The sequence below is a fragment of the Tachysurus fulvidraco genome, chromosome 8 (assembly GCF_022655615.1).
Source record: "Tachysurus fulvidraco isolate hzauxx_2018 chromosome 8, HZAU_PFXX_2.0, whole genome shotgun sequence".
Classification (NCBI taxonomy): Eukaryota; Metazoa; Chordata; class Actinopteri; order Siluriformes; family Bagridae; genus Tachysurus; species Tachysurus fulvidraco.
This window is the reverse complement of record NC_062525.1, coordinates 12212824-12234988: the sequence shown is the minus strand read 5'-3', so window position 1 is coordinate 12234988 and position 22165 is coordinate 12212824. Positions and strand designations below refer to the sequence as shown.

General features: G+C 37.6%; 1 protein-coding gene across 1 annotated transcript in view; it reads left to right on the top strand.

Moving 5' to 3' along the window:
• The window catches only part of ankfn1 (ankyrin repeat and fibronectin type III domain containing 1), a 61579-nt gene that overhangs the window by 1617 nt on the left and 37797 nt on the right, over positions 1–22165 (top strand). Inside the window, exons 2-6 of the mRNA XM_027177715.2 lie at positions 55–179; positions 342–488; positions 4389–4567; positions 11799–12028; positions 21912–21949. Coding sequence (XP_027033516.2) covers positions 55–179; positions 342–488; positions 4389–4567; positions 11799–12028; positions 21912–21949 — 719 coding nt within the window. The remainder of the gene's footprint in view (positions 1–54; positions 180–341; positions 489–4388; positions 4568–11798; positions 12029–21911; positions 21950–22165) is intronic.

Here is a 22165-nt window from a genome sequence, read left to right as displayed (position 1 = left end):
AAGCAAGAAAATGTTCCATAATCCCATATTGCTCTTATTTTGGTGCATGATTAGAGATGGCTCAACATGGCATATGAGACAGACAAGACATGCCTGTTGATTCCTCGGGAATCGCGAGCATCCTGTGTGTTTCACACGGCAGATGAGAAAGATGACATTCCTGGCATTGGAGAGGAAAGGTGGGATCCCTGTTTTCTGTAACCTATCTTAATTAATGATGCTTCTGTTGTGTAAACCATCATTTTTCACTTCAGAAATGTTTAAATTTAGATCTTATCTTGGTGATCTTGGTAAAAATTGCAGACAAGGCACACAGCACATCAAGCATTTCTTGTGTTCAGTGTTTTAGAGATGCTGAGTTACTCAAAATTCATGGATCTAGAGTCGTTGCTGTGTATGCCATCAACATTGCTGCCCAGGAGCTTGGACTCTACCTGCTCTGCCTCACCACTGTCTACTGATAGTGACTCTGGAGATGATGAAATCAGGTAAGGGACCGGCAGCATGTACATATTTCATGTTTCATCGTAGTGTTTTCAAGCTGTCCATTGGTATTTAGCAAGACTGAATGAGTGTTGGTTTTCTGGTTTGGTTTAATTTTTTGCTCTGTTCTCTTGTCACATCATTTATCTTGATTTATGAAGGGCATGGTGTTTTTAATGACAACATTTTTATTTATAAAGAACAACCAAGATGTCTGTTCTATGGATACAATGGTACAGTATTTTGTGTGTCCACCAGATGTCAATATTGAGACTTTATGAAGGAATTCAGTGGAACTTTGAGTTTTTTTGTTTTGGAATGTAAAACAGTAGCATCATGACTCCTGTAGTGGCATTTGGTGTAGTGTAGTGTGTTTATGTGTGTCAGCCCTGAGCAAGCTGTGTTACATTTACATTTACAGCATTTGTCAGATGCCCTTATCCAGAGGGACGTACAGAAGTCTCTATCATTGGATACACTAATTCTGGTTCACTAGGCTACATACTTAAGATACCATGAGAGTGATGATGGCTTTGAAGCATTTTTGGCTTTATAGGCGAGAATCAGTGTATTGAATCTGATGCGTGCAGCTACTGAAAGCCAGTGGAGGGATTGCAGCAGATGTAGATCAACTAAATCAGCTCGACTGGTCCCACCTTCTCTCAGGGTAAGATATAGGCATACATCAAGACTCCTTTCTGTTCTGGCACCGAGTTGGTGGAATGAACTTCCTCTAGATGTTTGAACAGGCTAGCTTCACACAACGGGTGATGACCTACCTCTTCCTGAAACACTTAAACAAGCACTTGCTTTCCCTGTAAGTTTTATGTGTATATTTAAAGAAATAAAACCCTAATAAGACCTTTTAGGTTCTATCCTAAGCCTGTAACCTAGTAAACCAGTGTTAATGTATTCATTTAATGTATTTAAATTGCATCTGCCAAATGCCAGAAATGTACATGTAAATGTAATACAAAAATCATGGTGGAATTCTACACATCCACAAGGTTTTAATTACACGTGAATAAAAATGTCTATTATAGATAACTCTGGATTTTCTGTTTATCTCTCACCTCCCACTTCAGGAGGCAGATTGTCTACCCTAGATATATAGGAGGGTATGAACATATATTTGTGTTGTACCCAGCGATAGACTGGCATCCTACCCATGATGTATTCTTGCTTCATGGCAGGTTTCCCTGGTATAGTCTACCACAACTCAGAGAAGGTTACTGTAGATGAATGAATATTTTTTTTTTAAACACCTTTTTTTCCATTAAATGTCTCATATATTGTTTCAAAGATATAGATCTCAGATTACCAGACATCAGTGTAGTAATCCTACTAAATATGCTACTGGTCAATGATTTTTTTCAATTTATATTTTGTCACCAAACAGTAGTAGTGTTATCAAAAACAAAGACATATTCTGTGTAAAGTTACTTTACTTAATAGTAATAATTAGCACTGCTTTAATGTGTTCATAGCAGCTAAGACTGTTGGTTCTTTATGTGCTTAACATTATAATTTCCTTTAATGAAATTTTCTATGAACATGACACACAGTGCTTTCCCTTTAAAATGCTAACCATGCCAGTTTCAGTTACCGGAGGACTGCACTCTAAACAAAGCATATCTGTTTCAGAAATCTTAACAACTCTCCAGCAAATTCACGTTGAAGTCTTTAGGAAGGGCAAAGAAAACTGAAAGAGAATTTATCATTCTTGGAGACTGTTTATAGGAAGCAGTGGAAAGAACCTGCCATATAGGTAGTATCGCATCTCTTAAACAAACAAACAAAAGTATGCTGTGGAAAACTCTCATATCTCACTTCAGGCAATCAGGAACCGGCTCACTCACAATCAGATACACGCAACACTTGACTCTTGATTGACTGACTTGGCTTTTGTGTGTTCTTTGTTGGCACAGTTTAGCTGCGGGTGGAATTCAATATTTATGATGGACGTGCAACACAAGAGAGCACTACTGCTGCATTTAACCAGGGGCTTTTTCCTGCCCGGTGTTTTATCTGTGACTATTACAACCCAGGGAGTTCTTAACAAACTGGCTGGCATCTCATACAGATGATGAATATATACTACGTAGAGGAGTGTTATGAAAAGTATTCATGAGCTAATTTTCATGAGGTTATGAATAAAGGAATAAAGGAACACGAGCAGCATGTTTACAGTGCAGCGTCTGGTTGAGTTTTTACTCCGAAGAAGGAGGAAGAAGGCATACAAGAGAGGATCGTGGAAAAGCCAAAGTTATACACTTCCAGTTAGCAGGTACATTAGACTGACCAGGAATTTCAGATTTTTAGGGCAAAAATGTTCAGATTTAAATATAATATTTCTATTTTTTTTAGCTATATTTATATGGAATTTATTCATATGGAATTGATGTAGTGATATAAAGTTTTCTTTTATATTTATAATGAATCTTTTCATCATGGTTTTTTTTGCAGGTTTATTGGCATAGATGTTGAGTGAGAATTATTTGTATTTTATTGCATTTTTTTAAATATTAATTTTTACCACTATATTACATTTATTATATATACAGTGGTGGGGAAAAGTGTTTGCCCCGTCCTGACTTTTTGAGTTTTTTTGCATGTTTGTCACACTTTAATGTTTCAGATTATTAAACAAATGTAAATATTATTCAAAGATAACACAAGAAAACACAACATGCACTTTTTAAATAAAAGCTTTTATTATTAACAAAACAAACGTTTGTGATAACTTGCAGTGAGACTGTTACAGAGCTGTGGAGGAATTTTGGACCACTCATCTTTGCAGAATTGTTGTAATTCAGCCACATTGGTTTTCGAGCATGTACCACCTTTTTAAGGTCATGCCACAGCATCTCAATAGGATTCAGGTCAAGACTTTGACTAGGCCACTCCAAACTTTTCATTTTGTTTTTCTTCAGCCGTTCAGAGGTGGACTTGCTGGTGTGTTTTGGATCGTTGTCCTGCTGCAGAACCCAAGTTCACTTCAGCTTGAGGTCACGAACAGATGGCCGCACATTTTCCTTCAGGATTTTTTTTGTAGACAGCAGAATTCATAGTTCCATTTTTCTAAAAATGCAGTGTTACTTTTACGCCAGATGTAATGGGGGACACACCTTCCAAAAAGTTCAATGTTTGTCTTGTCAGTCCGAAAAGTCTTAGGGATCATCAAGATGTTTCTGGCAAATTTGAGATAAGCCTTTGTGTTCTTTTCGCTCAGCAGTGGTTTTTGTCTTGAAACTCTGCCATGCAGGCCATTTTTGCCCAGTCTCTTTCTTATGGTGGAGTCATGAACACTGATCTTAACTGAGGCAAGCGAGGACTAATGGATGTTGTTTTGGGGTCTTGGATGAGTCATCGCTGCACTCCTGGGGTAATTTTGGTCAGCTGGCCACTTCTGGGAGGGTTCACCACTGTTCCATGTTTTTGCCATTTGTGGATAATGGCTCTCACTGTGGTTCGCTGTGGTCCCAAAGCTTCAGATATGGCTTTATAATCTTTTCCAGACTGATAGATCTTAATTGCTTTCTTTCTCATTTGTTCCTGAATTTCTTTGGATCTCAGCATGATGTGTAGCTTTTGAGGATCTTTTGGTCTATATATATATATATATATATATATATATATATATATATATATATATATAAACGCATTTATTTGAATGCGTTGTTCACATACTTCAGGTGGGTTTCAGGATAATACACACACACGCACGCACACACACACACACACACACACACACACACACACACACACACACACACACAGAGTTATATACATTTAAATATATAAATATTTTCCCCAATTTTGTCTATCCTTTCTATCTAGCTATCCATCATATTCCATAGTCTATGACTAAAATGACTTAACTCATGTAAACTGTGTGTCTCCAGCGGGCCCCCTGAGAGGAAGTCTATCTATCCTAACCACTCCTCAGAACGGGAAAGATGTCATGTGCCACCTTTAACTCCAGGTCTGAAGCCAAGCACACACTACTGTAAGGACAGTGCCAGTGTAAGGAAGCGCAGACGTCTTGCTGCCAGCCCTGGAGGTCTGCATTGGAACGCTTCAGGTACTGTATGCCACAAGCTGGGCACCTTTTTAGAAAAATGCATCTTACCTATCAGATCATCTGTCTTTACTCTAGATGGACTTCCTTGGTTATATTATTCTTTCAGATGTAAAAATTATCTTTATCTTATGATATATTATAATAGTTATAAACGATGCCAGTTATACACTACAGAAAATATATGTAAAAAAATTTACTAAAATTCAGGGAGCCCTCAACAGATCAGAACCAAACCCAACAGCAAATATAAAGAAAAAAATGGGATGGGGTATATTATCAGTTTGGTCACAGTATGTCAGTTGTCTTATTATCTTGGATAAGAATAATATAAAACAATTTTTTGTACTGAACCTTTGTTATGCCTCTCCCACTATATTGTCTGTCTCATTGTAGAATGAAAAATGATCATTTTTCAAGGAGATGAACTGACAAGATTCTGGAATAGATGCAAAAAGGGTAGATGTCAGTAGAAAGTATTTTTAATTAAATGCTACTGTTTTGCTGCCAGTTTGTTAGAAAACCATAGTTTTTTCATCATACTCAACCCAAGAAAATGAATTACTGTCCCAATATTCTTTTCACACATCAAAACCTATATTTGAGTTATAAACTTTCTTAACCTTCATAATATCCAGATTCAAATATTAATTACTATTAATAATAATCACTAAAATGTAAATGAATCAATCAATTAATTCTATACATTTTCATTAATTTTTTTAACAAGAAAAAATGGTTTAATGTTGGTTTCCTGACCTGCAGTATTAACCATCATCCACTAGGGGGATCTAGCTCCCAGGTTACAAACCACTGAGTTAAGACTTAAAGGAAATTTGAGGGTGGAGAGGAAATTAAATGCTTACAGGGTTGGTCTTGGCTTATGTGACACAGTATTAATTAATGCACATAAAAAAAGATGACTTTTAATATTAGTATAATATAGATGATGATTTTTTATGATTTAATTATTATTACCCTATCACAATAAATAAAGATTAAAAATTATGTTATGTATAATAGCATCATCAAAAGCAAATATGTCATAAAACTACATGGGCAATGAAATAGATTTGTGCACCTGCTGGTAAAATGATGAGAAAATACAGCTAATGTAAAGAAATATATTTAGTTATGTCCACTGATTTGAATAATGTGAATAACGAGAAGGAACCAAGGTCACAGAAACAAGGCAGTCTGGAAAAAAGGGAGCTTGCCTTGGGCAGCGAATATATTGAATATATATGTGCATTTGTGTGTAAGAGTGTGGGTGTGTACTAAATGACTTACTAAACCTGGGATGTTGACTTCAAGACTGGAATCTCTTGGCAGTACTGGCAGTATTCTCAACTGTGAAAACAAAAAGAGAGAATGCTGCTTATAATGATGTGGAGATTTATGCATGGCCTGTTTGCATAGACGTGCATGTCAAGTCTTTGTGGAGGTGTGTACCAGCAGCTTTATTATAGCATGGTGGAAACCAGGCCAAGAATGCTTGCAGTTAAACTCCCAATCAGCAGAGGTGACCCTGTCATTAGTGCCTTAGTTGGACATGGAAATGGCTCCTAATTGCACATTGTACTTGCAGCAGCCACCTGCAGACATTGTTAATTAGTGCTGTAACAATTGCTGTGTCAGAGCTTACTGATGGCTTAATGAGCGATTCATTTGTCAAGAAGCTGTCAACTAAAAGAACAGCGGCTAGCGGCAATGGGCCGAGAGCAACTCGGTCGCCTCCACTTCAGCCCTCCCATGTTCAGCAGAGAGAGCTGTTATCACACTCATTATGGTTGGAACAATGAGGCAGGGAGTGACTTTGTCAAAATAACGGTAATGAAAGTTCTAATACATACAGTCTATACAGTACACGAGGGCCTACTTAGATGCATCAATGCTTTTAACAAACCAAAACCTGCAGGCATTATGCATATGATAATGTAGCCATAATGTAATTATTTGTAACCTAGAACAGTATGTTCCCTTTGGTGGATCAGCACAGCCCTGTAGCCTTTAAATGCTCATTTTACACTTATACACATTTAGTTGTTGATGTTATTCTATCTGGATTTTCTGAGAGAACTTTAACACTGTACACATACTGCATTAGAATTAACATTTTATGAAGGAGGCCTGTGGGTATTGCCTTTCTTGCTACTCTGTATAATGTTTTTCTGTAGGCAAAACTCTACAAAAAAAACTACAAACTCTTCGGGGTTTGTGGCTCAGCGTGAAGGTTTTAAGATATAATCAGTATCTGATAAGCACTATATGAAGCTAATGTAGAGTGGCTTAGGCTGTCAGAAATGATTAGTTTATGCCATTGTTCCTTTACTATCTCATTTTTCCAGCTGTCCTTTTACTGGCTAATATACCTGGCTTTTCTGTAATTCACTGATGCATTTGTTCAATTCTATATGGTATATACCGTACTTGTATCTATTCTATACTATTCTGTTCTGTTCCATTCGGTTTTGTTCTGTTCTAATGCATTGCATTATTGTTTCTGTTACATTACAGCATTGATAACAGTTCAATATGTGATAAACTAAATACAATGTTCAGACTGAAATGACATACAAAACACAAAACGCATGATTTCACAGTATATTAATAGCATGCCGACATCTGTGTCAAGATTTAGAGTAGATCTGGTCTGAAGAGTCTGAAAGTGTCACAGTATGTCTTTAGTCACTATATTAGAGCTCTTTCATTAAAATTCTGGTTTAGGTTTTAGGTTTCATGTTGCCAATGTTGTTTTATCCAATTCTGACACACACACACACACACACACAGAGAGAGAGAGAGAGAGAGATTAATAAATAATACACACCATTTAATTGAATCAGCAGTAAGGCTGCTGCAGTGAGATATTGCCACTTTTTAAACCCATGAAATGAGATTGGATTTCAGGGGCATGCAGTAGATGGGCATGTCATGCAAGCAGTGGTCTAGTTTCAGTAACATCATTGCATGAATGATTCCAATGGGCAGACTGGCCACATAAGCATCTGAAAGCTTGACCAACACTAATCCGTTCAGATATGTCTCCTGTAATGATGTCCACGTCAGACACAGAGCTGAGAGGCTCAATTCCGCTGCGCTTGCAGTAGAAAACATTTTTTGAAATATTGTGACCCTCTGCTTCATTCTCAACAGATTGAATTGTCAGTTCAATGAATGAGACGTTATTTTTCCATTCACTACCCATTCTGTACTTATACTGCAGAGGGCACTGTAGCATTTGTGCACAGGAAAGGGTGGAAGCTGTTTTAACATTCCTGTAGAGATGGTTTCAGACTAAACTATTCAGTTTCTCATCTCGCAGCCCTCTTGAGTTCCATTTAATCATGTCGGCACAAGGAAACGCTGCAAGGCAATAGATGGCCTGATGATTATTCCTCTGGCTTACGTTCCTCTATAAAAATGTCTTTTATCATTCACAATGTGCAGGCATGATTAACCACACAAACCCATGGCATCAGGTAGAATGGTTGCTGACACCTTGCTGTAATCTCCTGCGATTTACACATCTTCACTGAAGTGTATCTATAGTAGAATTATAGGAGTGTCAGACATAAGATCAGGGCATTAAGAGATTTCTCTCCTTTGCTACAGTCTTTGTCATACTTTGCAAACTGTGTTGCCAGAACGAGATTATGAGCTTTTGGGGTTTGGTCTTTTTTAAGTTTTTATTTTTTATTTTTTTTTATACAAAATAATAACACGTGTTAGATGATGTTATTGCACCATGTTGCGGATTATTAGTCATACCATTATACATATTTAATATGATCATTTGTTTATATCTTTCTTTAATACTTTTTTCATCTGCTTGTTTTTCTACAATAGCCAAAAGCCCTGGGGTGTAAGTGAGAGGAACTGTCTTAATGACTTACTCCATAGCAGGATGTGATCAGCTGATGATTATTGTATGAGTAGGCAGGCAGCTATAAAACCACCTTCTTTATGGTTTCTTTGGGACGGTGAAAATTATGTTGATGATGAATCTCAGAAGTATTTCATGTGCTTTATTAGAATAGTTTTTTGGACTTAGGAATGCAAGTGAGTCTGATCTTGGCTGCATTGGGTAGACAGAGACAGCATGAACAAAGGCTTCCTAATAATTCCCTTTTAGGCTTGATATGGTTTATAGATCATTTAAACTTTTGAAGTAGATTATTTTGATTAGAAAAACCAAACTAAAACACCAAGACATTTATCGATCTATCAATCTATTTTCTGGACCACTTATCCTATGCAGGGTTACAGGATGCCTGGAGTCTCTCCCAGGGCACTTAGGGCACAGAGCAGGGGACACCCTTGATGACAAGAACATACACACTCACACACCTATTCACACACTATGGACAATATAGAGATGCCAGTCAGCCTACAACACATGTCTTTTGACTGTGGGTGGGGTGGGGTGGAGTGGGGTTATTGGGGGAAAGCTAGCTAGAGAAAACCCCAAAGCATGGGGAGAACATACAAATCTGAACCGTCAGTGACTAAGGGTGCAAACCAAGGTGAACCACTAAGCCACTGTGTGCCACACCCCGATTATATGACTTTTATTGTGAGAAACACATATCCAAATATACTATTTCATGCAGTACTTGTTTTAGGCAGGATCTAACTGTTTACAATGATATAAATAATTTATCGAAATGGGTATGACAACAGTGGTAGTATAATAAAAACTGTGTTATGAACAACAGGACTGTCACATTTAATGAGGGTAATAAAATAACCTTTCAAATAGTGCTTGTGTTTTTGCTCATTGTGTCCATGCTCACTGTGACAGCCTGATCCAGCAGTAGTGCCTATGTATTGCTGCAGTAAACATGGGTTCATTCTGTGGTTTCATAAACAGCACATATCCTACAGAATGTACTAGTTATCTGAGTAGATCTGGTTGAAGGAAAAATCTCACACAGAGTAGATATGGACATTACCCGAGTTTCTATTTCAGAAGTAATGGCAGTAAACTATCATTAACACACTAGTGCTATTTTGTACAATATATAAATACACAATGATCAATGTGATCACATTTGCTCACTAAAACTCACAGACCGGTGGACGGTTTATCGGACATCGGATACTGATTATGATACACAGAACTGTGTGTAAATATTGACATACAAAGAAAAACACCAAACTAATTGTTAATTGCTTTAATTCCCTAGTGGAAACAACTGGGACTGGGGAATGATAGAAGTTCCACAGTGAGAATAAACGTGAATTACTATTACAGTATCTTCAAGGCGACTCACACAGCTCAGTATTTTTTGTCATCTCACTCAATAATTACATAATTATACTTTAAATTAATTTAGAAGCAAATCCTAGGCATCAGTACACAGACTAATTATATAACATCTCCCATATATTATTTTCATTATGTAACAACACTACAATGATTTTGGAACAGTTGAGAAATATCCTTTATGACTAGAGTGACTGAGTAATATGGCACAAACATTAAATAGACATTAAACTGGAGACTGCGAATAATAACGACGAATAAATATGAAGCTGTTGTATGAAGTGCTGTTGCTGTCGAAAACAAAAATACAGAACTACATACAGTTAATCCAACAAACCAGATGGTGCGAGAAGACGCACGTTCTTAATGAGAAAATAATGACACAGCTCTGCACACTAGCACTCAACAGGAATTCTACTCCAGCAAAGCAACTTTATCCAGCACAATGGGACACATGATATGGATCCACAGCTCTGCCTCTTTTCTGCCTGCCATCACCATCAAAGTCACCATAGCGATGAACCACAGGAGGGACGCTCCAAACATGCTCTCTAAACTATGACTGTGATACCACAAGACTCCCTGACTGGCACTTTTCCCAGCATTGAACAAAAGTACAAAGAGGCAGTAAAAAAAGGAATGTTCATACACAAACTGAAGAAAAGTGGACTAAACAAATTCCTGTAATGCCACATCTGAGCTTCATTGTGTAGTGAATCTGCTTAGTTTTAGCTTTAGCTTTCTTTTTCTCAATTACTGCAGTGTCTCATCACTGAGTTCTGTCTCAGAGGTCATTCGTGTTCCCATAACAGCTTTTCTCCGGAAGACAATACATGTAAAATTCTCATGAAGTTTTAATTGCTGAGCTGATTAGACACTCTGAGGCGTACAGTGACTCAGTACTAGCTGACTAGATAGTCACAAGGATGAACTTGATCTACTGCAGCTTTGCAGCTGGTGGGAATGAATAAGAGGAAACAAGACACCTGCTCACCTGGAGGTGTACTGGTACTGTGTGTGTGTGTGTGTGTGTGTGTGTGTGTGTGTGTGTGTGTGTGTGTGTGTGTGTGTGTGTGTGTGTGTGTGTGTGAGTTTTCCAAAAACCTATTTATTTCAGAACTAAGAGACGTTTAATGTTAAGGTTCAATTTACTGCATTAATTAATTAATAGATTAATTAATTAATTTTAAGGGATGATCCACTTCAGGACAATAAGACAAATGTGTGTGTGTGTGTGTGTGTGTTTGTGTGATGAATTTTACTGCCTGAAGTAACAGTAGTTTAATTCTACTGTTAAAATTATGCTACAGTTTTGAGCTTGACTGGAATATTTGAATAGTTCACAAGAGGATAAATGTATTGTATATAATTTTCTCTACATGTATTTAATTAATTTAAGCTTAGCTACTGCTTTTATTAAAGCAAGACAAAAAGCATTTTATTGTATTATAATACAAGTCATGCTTCTTTGTGTGATTTTCTTTTATCAAAAATCTGCAGCTTTTGTGATATAGTTTTACCCCCTTTATGCTACCTTGTCTATGGAGAAGAGCATGAACTGGCTTTATGTAGTATATTATCAGACCTCTTTATTGACTGCTGTTTTCTTGTTTTTTAACTTAAGAGTCTCAGAGTTAGCGGCTGTTTGTTGGGCACAAGATGCATGCTTTCATCTCAGCACTAAAATTATTAGTGTAAGCTCAGGAGAATGAAATGACTGTCAGAAAGAAGTAGCAGTATGCAGACTGAATTATTAAAAGGTGGCTTAGAAATGATCAGGAAAGGAAATGAGTCAAGTGGTCGTTTTGACAGCTAGTTTATTATGAGTATCCCCATGAGTGAAAGTAATAATTATCCTATTTCCTGATGTTTCCTAGGCTCACTTGAGCTTCTCTCTGATGCATCCCCACCCCTCCTTTCTCTGGGTGTCACTTATCACCTGAGGTGTCTGTTTTCCTCTCTCAGGCTCAGTGCTGCGTGAATATGAGCGAGGAGACAAGGCTGGTGCATCGCAGGTGAGACACGTCCCTAAACCTTTGGAGTCTGCAAAACCTGGCGCAGAGCTGTGGGGGGACAGAGTGGCACTCAGGAAGTGTGCGTCGGTGGATGACAGGCTGCTGAAGCAGACGCCCACAGAACCTGGTGCGCTGCTGAGCCACCTGGAGAGAGGACAGAAGAAATTCAGGGATATCCATGTGAGTATGAGTGACTCTACCCAGGGCTGAGAGAGAGAAGAGAAGAAGAGAAGAGAAAGGATATAAGGGTTTGTGTCTGCTTTTGAGAATGACAAAAGTCTGTTTCATAAAGGAAGTGCCCGGCTAATGAATACATTTGAGAAAAAGAGAGAATTATAAATGTTTAAAATTTATTCTAGCTGTTATTCTGGTAACTAGAAAGTATTGGAGCACAGCCACCCCGCTACAGCAGACTTCACACAATATGTGGTAGTATTCAATTTCCTGCCAGTTTCCTATGACTGATATATTTACACCAGATCATATGTTCCAAGAAACGTGTAAAATACAACTATAAGCTCATACTCCTTTGTCGAAGGATATTGATTTCTTGTCTTTGGTGGGTTGTGCTTTCTGTGGTGTTGTTTTACTCTTACATAGCCACTAAAAGTTGAAGTTTTATAACAACACTAGTCATTTTTACCCTTAAACACAGGACACTCAGCTGACATCCCACACTAGTGAGTCAGTGCTTGAGATGTACTCATAATATCCATTTCCTAGAAAAAGCTAAGTTAGTGTTTTTTCCCAGTATATGACTGAATATTTAGCAGGTTGGGTTATTCAATCATGGTTCATTCTGCAGTATATTAGGCATTCAAAGTAACTAATATTACATTGGATTTTAAATTGAAGGAAGATGTAGACCTTTTTACTAACGCTTTCATAAATGGCTTTTATTGCGCACACTCAAATGCATAAAACATGCAGATAAAGGTAACTCTGCAAGGTGAGATTGACATGCAGCACAGAGCAAAATGTTTATAAAACAGATTATTCTACTCGTGAACAGGACTTTTTTCAGGTTTAGTAGATAGTGCTGAAAGCCTAAGGGCATTTTTGCTTGTTTTCTAGGATACTAGTATGATTGACAGTTTGTTAAATGAAATATCATGCAGGTTCTAGTTTAAGTGTAGCGTATTTCAGTTTCAATCCATTTTCCAGTCATCATGTTTCATAGACAGACACTATTTATGTAGTCACTATCCAGGAACATGTATCACAGGTGTAGTGAAATCCCATCAGATGTCAATGATGAGAATGAAATAGGTTTTGAACATTTTTTTCAAACTTCATTTAACACCTTAACTGAAACCATGTAAACCAAATAATGTGAATATATTATAATTTTATCTACCATTTATTCATGTCGGGTAAGGAGTCAGTAAAACAAATGCATTGGTAAAAAGTAAGTCTGTTCAAAGATGTCTACAACCTGGTGATATCCTTATGATTCCATAAAATTATGCACATAGAGGTCAAGAGCTACATTTCATACATCAGCATGGGGAATAATGTGATCTCAGTGACAGACAGATAATCTCAGAGATTTTCCTATTCCGTTGAATTGGATATTTTAGAAACATGCATAACAGACAGTAGAATTTACATTGAATGTTGCCAACACTATCTGGCAAGCAGCAGTTTGGACAAGCCTTGTTGGTGAGAGTGGACTGAGAGGAATGACCTGAGTGGACCTGAGTGGTAAACCTGTACTTTCTATTAGCCTCAGATTCCTCAGGTCCACATGATTGGCTGATTGGATAATTGCATGAATAAATTTACAAGCAAATGGAGATGGGACATTTACACCCAGCACATTTCTCAGTCCCCTAAGACAGGTCCGATCAAATCGTAACACTCAAGGCTAACTGCTTAGAGGAGCATATTACAAAAGAGTGAATAAGAATTTACAGAGCAGCTGGAGATGATTTCCTAGTCTGGAAAATCCTTTTTATTGTAAGTCAGTGCTTGACTTTTTCTTATTGTAGGATCAGAAAGAGTCTCCAAAAATATACACTTGGTAATTGCGTATTTACGCAGTTGTCATACTAGATATTTGGTTTTCTGATGCTGCTGTCCTTCACTTTTCTTACTCTACGTTATGAGGTGTATCGTAATTGAGTGGCGTGACTCATTCCTGTGCCTCTGCCAGAGAGCAGGATTTCTGAGAAGTGATGTGAATAAAAAAAGGTAAATCTAGCACAGACCACTACCTCAGTTTTGTTTGCCATTCTCTGAATACTATTCTGGATGAGCTGTCAGGCTGTATAACTGCAAGGCTGGAGAAAACACAGTGGCAGCTATTCCAGCATTTTCCACCCTCTTATGATTGAGTCAATGGAAATTGGCACAGTGGAGCTCCTTTGTAATGGCCAACACCACCGTGAAAAGTAAAATCTTTGGAATTTCAATTCTATTTAAATTGTATATTTTGACAAGGTCTCCACGCTGTGTGACTATCTGTCCGTGTATTATTTGCGAGTGTTCCAAGACCCTGTAATGAAATAGCCTGGTTATGGCTCTCACCTGCTGTGGGATATTGAGAGCAATATTGAGATATTGAGCGACACAATAAGAGCCATTCTCTCCTCAGTTATTAGGCTGTGCTCCAGTTGTTATTTAAGCTAACATTTCTGTGCTTTGTTATTGTTTTTGTAAAGTCTATGTTATGGTTTGGCCATGCCCTCAGGTCAGTTTTGAATACAGTCACATCAGTGTCAAGGCTAATTGTAGAGAAAAGTGTTGATGTGAATGACACCACATACACAGAGGTAATATGCGGTGCAATGGACAGTGCAGTGATTTATTGCCCTTAGTCCACCTTGTTGCTATGGAGCTTGGATATGGTCTTTTGCTTTTTGCTGGAGGTGCTTTGGGAAAACACTGAAACACTGGAATGGTTTGAGACAGACAGCATGAAATCCAGTTATTCCATTCCAGCTCTGTGAAAACTGTTTCATTAAACGGATACTTGCAGATGTGCTTTTGCCAACGAAATCTTATTGATTTAGAAAGTGTACCTTGTTAAAAGCAAGTCCATTTTTTATATTATGGTGACATAAGTGTAGAAATGTACATACAGTATCATATCAGTATCAGTTCTGTCAACACTATAGTATTTTTACCAGAGATAAAAATACTGACTGATTTACAAAGCTCCTGCCTGTGTGAGTTTAAGGAATTGTCACTCTCTCCACAAAATGGTTCACTGTCTTAGCTTACATTGCTCCAATTATTTATTTAGTGTGCTTTATGTTCACCAGCAGTGGTTACTCAGTGTATCTGCTATTCATTGTCCTGACCTCCAGCCAACACAAGCTTCTGCATCCCTGCCAAGGTTTTTAAGGCACTCTCAGAGGGGAAGAGAAACGTGAAAAAAGAGAGAAGAGAGAAGCGAAGAGAAGCAAAGAAGAGAAGAGAAGAAGAGAGAAGAGAAGAAGAGAAGAGAAAAGAAGAGAAGAGAGAAGAGAAAAGGAAGGAGAAGGAAAGACCCACCGCCCCATGACGTAATATAGAGAGAGAAAAGAGTAATTTCGGAATAAAGATAGAAAATAAGAGGCGAAACAAAGAGAGAAAAAAAACAATGAATATGAGAAAGAAGAAGAGGTATGAAGATGAAGAGAATGAGCAGGAAGCGCGGAAGGAGGACGAGAAGAGAAGAGAAGAGACGAGAAGCGAGAGAAGAAGAAGAGAAGAGCGGACAGGGTAGAAGACGAAGAGAAGAAGAGGAGAAGGGAGGAAAGGGCGGAGGAGAAGAGAATAGGAGAGAAGAGAGGAAGGGAGAAGAGAAGATAAGAGAAGAAGAGAAGAGAGGAAAGGGGGAGGAGAGGAGAGGAGAGGGAGAGGCGAGGAGAGAGAGGAGAGGAGGAGAGGAGAGTGAGAGGAGAGGAGAGGAGATGGCGAGGAGAGGAGAAAAAAAGAAAGGGATAAGTAGAAGCGAAGAGTAAGAAGAGCAACAGATCCCCAGAAGAGAAGAGTGAAGCGAAGAGAAGTAGAAGATGATCATCGGAATTCATTCCAAAGGCAATAGAAGAGAGATCATATACCTATGCCGTATCCATAGCTATCCTACGCGCAGATCCTCCTCCTCTCCTCTCCTTCCTATCATATATCTCTCCTCTCCTCTCATTCCCAATGCCATATATCCTCTCCTCTCCTCTCCTCTCCTCTCCTCTCCTCTCCTCTCCTCTCCTCTCCTCTCCTCCTATTCCCAATGACATGACATTGTACACTCACTGTAAAATTTATTTTTTGGAATGACCATAAGGGGGCAAGCTTGCCCTCTCACTGCTCACCAGATGAAACTTGTCTGGCCCAAGGTGACAGGAGAAAAGAACAGCACGATTTTAGAGCCACGTTGCACCAATACATCTTAACAGTCAGAGTAATGAGAAAGAGATTATGACAGTTTTTCCTTTTAGACACACTTTTCACGTCTGTGAAAATTTTCAGTACATTAAAAAGAATATAAAAAAGCCTCAGGCAGAGCATATTACTAAGCTCTGAACTCTATAGAGACCTTACTTAAGGCTGAGACTGTATTAATATCTTCCTTTTTTAGCTGTAATACTAAGCCTAGATTTATTCTTTCTTTGTGCTCCATGTATTTTTAAACAGTGGCCGTTATACACGAGAAATGTATCCATTAACATTTGAACATCGCATCAGACACAGCCTGCTTATGCACTGTGATCTTTATTGCTTCTCACAGCAGGAGTTAAATGTTTTTCACAGTACTATTCCGACTGGGACAGCAATATTGCAAATTTGAAAGATCAACTTTTGTTGTTATAGTTTTGAGACTGTCATCACTGCGCAGTCACAGTCTACACCAGGTTAAATGTGTGTTGACACCTGGGTGAACTCTACAATGTTTAATGGCATGTTAGAAGAAAAAAAAACTACAATAAAAGCTTGGGTGCTCTTGGTATGACAACACCCTGATTAAGTATGAACCAGGACAATTTACTAATGTGTTGTGCTGCGTTACAATCACTTGATTGCTCTGTATACAATCAGGTTGTCGCCTAAACGTATAAAACAGCTATGCAAGCTAAGAATTTCAGCAGTCACTTAATATTGCAGCCATAGAGGCTTGAAGCTGCCAGGCTGGGCTGCCAGAGGCATCAGTGCAGCCCCCACCTCCTCCCGGTCTAGTAGTGCGAGCTCACCTATGAATGCTAGCATTGCTCTCTTAATTAGGTCTGGGAGAGTTTTAACAACCATGCTACAGTTTAGCCCACTGTCAAATAGAAAAATAAAACCCTTGTTTAAATTAGCACAGTGAAGTGAGAAGTTCTAGGAGCCCTGGACTGTCTCGGCAGTCTGCTTGAAGCTGGCTGTACCCTAATCTGTGGAATAAGGTTATTTCAGTTCAGTTTAGTTCCATTAAGCTTCAATGATTTGACTTCATTCCAGCCATGTGCTATGATTATCATCAATTAAGCTGAGAAAAACAAGCAAACAGGATCATTCTGTCTCTAAATCAAAGTTATACACAAATTATTTTATACACATTCACAGATATGGTGATGATGTAGTTGCATCATCTAAGTTTGTTTTTAATAGCGAGCAAGTGAGCTTTGTTAAATTACTTTTTATATTAATAGGAACTGTGATCATGGACCTGAAGAAGACTCTAGGCTGTGATGTGAAAGGAGGGATTGCTAAGGATTTTACATGACATGTTTATTAGGGGAAATGGGAACACTAATTTACTTGTGAGCTCCCTAATCCCAAAGGTGTGACTTGAAGAGCAGATATTTCAGTACGGTGAATCCTTTAACTTTGTCTCAAGCAGCATGTGAGCTTTCATTGTGAGTGTTTGCTTATGCCATTTATTATCAAGCCTCAGTGTGCACAGCTGTGGCTGAGCCTGACCTAACCACCGTTGTATGAGGGGAAACTGTAGGCGTAAAAATACCTGTTGTTACAGGAGGTGAATGTAGTGTTTTTCTTTAGTTTATATTGTATTTGTAGATGCTTACACACTTCAAGACACAACCAGTGACTTTTAAAAGCAGTTATGGGTATATATAGACACACACAGACACACACATACATATATATATATATATATATAAACACAATATATACCGTATGTAATACTATGTCACACTGCCCCATGCTCACACTAAGACTATATTTTTCTGACAATGGCAATGATAATTCCTTTTGTATCTAACATCATTTTTAACAATCCATTTAAACAACTCCTTAACCCCCTGACACCTTTTGGAGTTCCTGCAAGGCCATCTTGCTTGTCCTCAGAGTCTGACTTCAGTAATGCTCTGAATGTGGCTGAATGAACACAAATCTCCACAGTCATACTCCAAATGTCTCTGGGGACATTTGCTTTTAGACCACAATACATCTTTCTGAGCTCTCATTGAAAATTAGTAGTACTTAAACATACTTTGTTCACGTTCATTCAAGTCTTTATTATTTTTGTGCCTTATGGTCATGATTATGTCCTTTAAATAATTCAGTTTGTCAACAATCTTTACAACACAATATTATATATATATAGTTTATTTGTGTCTGATTTTGTCCATGATTACAAGATCTCTTACAATCTTCCAGGAGATGACGTTGTCTCCCCCAAATGTCAGTGTAATATTAGTACTACTTTATACCTAAAAATGATTTCATATAAATGACAGACATAAGCATGTTTGTGTTTTAACATGTTTTAACATGCAATGTTAAATACAAGTATAATTTATTTGTCTTTTGTTACCTTTTTAAAGGATCCTGACATGCACACTAAGGTAATGGATAACACTAATCAGTTAAAATGCCATTAAGCCCAATTAGGGCCATAACAAAATGCTTCACCTGTTTGAAACAGTTAGAAATTGGCTGGGAATTGGACATGTGAGCACATTATGTACGGAGTATGGTGAAGAAAGGGGAAAAATGCAGTTTAATTGCAGCGTGTGGTTTTAACGTTTCAAAATCAACCATCAAATGTCCCTTTCATAATGAAGTACAGCTGTTTCTAAGCTTTGCAGGGAAGAAACACTTCCTGAAAGCGTCTTATAAAATACAGCAACTTCAACAATGCAAACTTCACCAAGTGTCATTATACGTAACGTGGGTTGTCATTGTGTGTTGTGGTGAGATGAGACTAAATTCAATCCTTTTGCTCATACATACCATTACACAAAACACAAAAGTAGTGTTTGGGAATAATGAGCACAGACTCCTGATTTGAACACTAATGAAACCTAAAGAGAGAAGTGGATCTCTATGAGGGTACCCAGGACTATAACAGAGCTTAAAGTGTTCTACGTGGCAGAGTTAACCAAGATCCTTCTACAGTTGTCCTCTGATATTGTTTTTCAATCAAATGATTGCATTATTATTATATTACTATTCAATTTTCTTTCAGCACAATATCATATTGTATATAATTTTTGTTATTTTTCGTGAAGGGAGCCAATAATTATGCAGGTATCTGTATAAAGGAGTTAACAAGAACTCATAAATTCTTCATGCAGTTTCCACTAGAATTACCCTGGAGTCACACTTGTTAGACAGCACATGAAGGCATAGGGGAAATACACCTGCTGTAATCTCATGAAAGGGCACCTCGAATGTTATTAAAGCTGATGGAGGATCATTTAATGAACATCAAATATGAGCAAAAATAAATTAGATAGTGTTTGTATAATATTCCTGCAGACATTTTGTCATGCTCATTTAACCTCTGCAAATAAAATAATATTGTCTCTATTTTCTAGTTACCGTCGTTTGGGATGCATCGGCCATATTTTTTTTCATGTTTTTATTTCATATTTGTGCTATATTTGCAGATATCTGCTACTGATCTGATGCTAGACAATTCAACTCACTGTAGGTTATGCATAGCAGTTGTGTAGGTGTTTGGCTTTAAGGCCTGCTTTCAATGGAACAGCTTTGTGTTGGTGAAAAAATCACAAAGTTTGGAATCAAATGCATCACAGGCTTGGATTGAAAAAGATATCCCTAGGCATATTTCTAACTGTTCTGTTCTATTAAAAGTCTAAACACCACTTTTAAAATTGCAGCATTTTGTAATGTCAAGATTTTTTGATATAGGTAACAACAATATAAAACAAATGGAAAGGATTTATGGGAGAAAAATGCAAAGTAAAAAACAAATTACACAATAACCAAAGTGTGCACACAGTTTTTAAATGGAACTTGACTGTCTGCAGAATGAATGAATCCCATTCACCTTATTCAAATTAATTCATCTTCCATTAAAGTGATTAATCTTTTATATGGACCATTTATTTATTTACTTGATTTCATCTCACTGGTAAAGCCAAGATCTAAAAAGACCTTACAAAGCATGTACTTCACAGTGCAGGAGCCTTCTCTGACTAAAGCAATTATCAAGAAGACCTATGGGGATGGACAGCTGTTTCCCTAGAAGCACTGAGTTTGGCGAAGGGGTCTAGTGACATTAAAGAAGATTCACAGACAAGTTCAACGCTGTACCATGTTCCAGACAACAGCATCCTTACTGTGACATTTAAGCGAAATCACCAAGATGTCAATAGCTACAGTGTCTATTACACACTGCAAAGCCTCAGAAAGTGGCTGCACAGCTTGTTCCCTCCTCTTAAGAGACATTTCCCTGTACAGATTTAAACATATTTCCCTGTTTTATTTCATTTGTTTTAATGTATCTCAATAATTTTGAGATGGTTTTGGATGGAAGTGTACATTACAATATTTGAAAAAATGTTAGACTTATTGCAAATAGTAACGTATAAAATAATAGGTTGCTTTATTGTTCACATATGATTCCATATGATTCTCTTTTTTACAATAAGGTACATTGTCTCTATCTGAATTAGTCCAGAAAATAATAAGCACTTAAAAGGTCTCAAGGTGCTTAAAGAAATTGATGCTCACCTTTGCTAAATAAAATAATTCAGCTGTAGCCATTATAACGCTCAGAGTATAGAACATTATGTACTATACTTAAGCAAGGCTGTCAGTGTTTTCAATCAGAGGACACTGATTTCTGCACAGTTTGAGCAGCATTGTGTATTCCTCTACAATACATCACGTCATCTGAGGGAACCTTGAGCAAGTCAAACATCTTTTGTCTGCTTGTCAAGATAAAAGAGAGATTTCAGCAGCCAGTGTTCACCTTGTAACAAACATTCTTTTAGTAGTACGTGCGTGAGTATGTACACGTAAATGCATAAGCGGGAAGTCCATCTAAGCACCTATGGAAGTGAAAGTACATTATTTTTTACATTATTTTTGTGAATGTATGCTGGGCAGGTAAAACCTCTTTGCTTCATGTGCTGCACTGTGATCTGAGAATAATTGATCTGTATGTGCTGCATTTAGTCTGGTCTGGTTCAATAGCTGTCCATTGTTCACCCAGCAATGATTTCTGTTCATGCGGCAAAATGGCAGTGTTCTGAAATGCACAGATGTTTGCACTCAAAGTGTTATTCCACACATTTATGTCTGGATTTTGCAACTGTCAGATTTACATTAACATTTCTTTAAGTATATTTTTTAGCTTGACAAAAGCAAGGATCCACTCTGTCAAAACCCAGATCTTTTGTATAGCTCATATGTTGGGTGCAACATGTGCAGATGACTTTACATAAGTGTTTATGCAAAAAGAGATAAAAGAGATGCTGATCAACAAGGAAAGGAATTTCCTCAACATCATTATTGGAAGGTTGCTATAACAACAGTGCAGCTGCCTTTCTTATGTATACTGAGACACATTCTAAGATGAACTGGTATGAAGTGCCTATTAAAATGAAGTGTTTCTAAAATACCATTAATTAAAGTTGATTTGATGACAATTGCATTCCTTATTCTGTAATTAGAAAAATTTAATGCACATGATTGTGTTGTACTTGTAACTCCCCAGTTTCCCTAGCACAGCTGTACTGCTGTCGATGTGATGATGTCATTCTAATGAAGGAAGGATGGGTCTTGTCCGTAAATGTGTAAATTTTTTAAATGAAGATATAAATATGTCCAAAATAATTTGCAATAATGTCCAAACTGTTGTTAATTGTCCTTTTCTTTGCAGAGCTTCGGGGAAACCGGAAGATACGAAACACGTAAAGAGTAAGTTTTTAATTTACTCCCTAAAGCCCTGTAACACCCATGAGGATCATTTGGGAAAACAATCAAATGCAATATTAAAAGTGGTTTGTTGAAAGGGCAAAGGCAATGCTCATTCCATTGCAAAAGTTTCAGAATAAGGGTGTTTAATAAAGGCAGATAAACTAGTCTGTAAGAAAATTCCATGAATCTATAAAGCAATGATTACCATGATTCTTA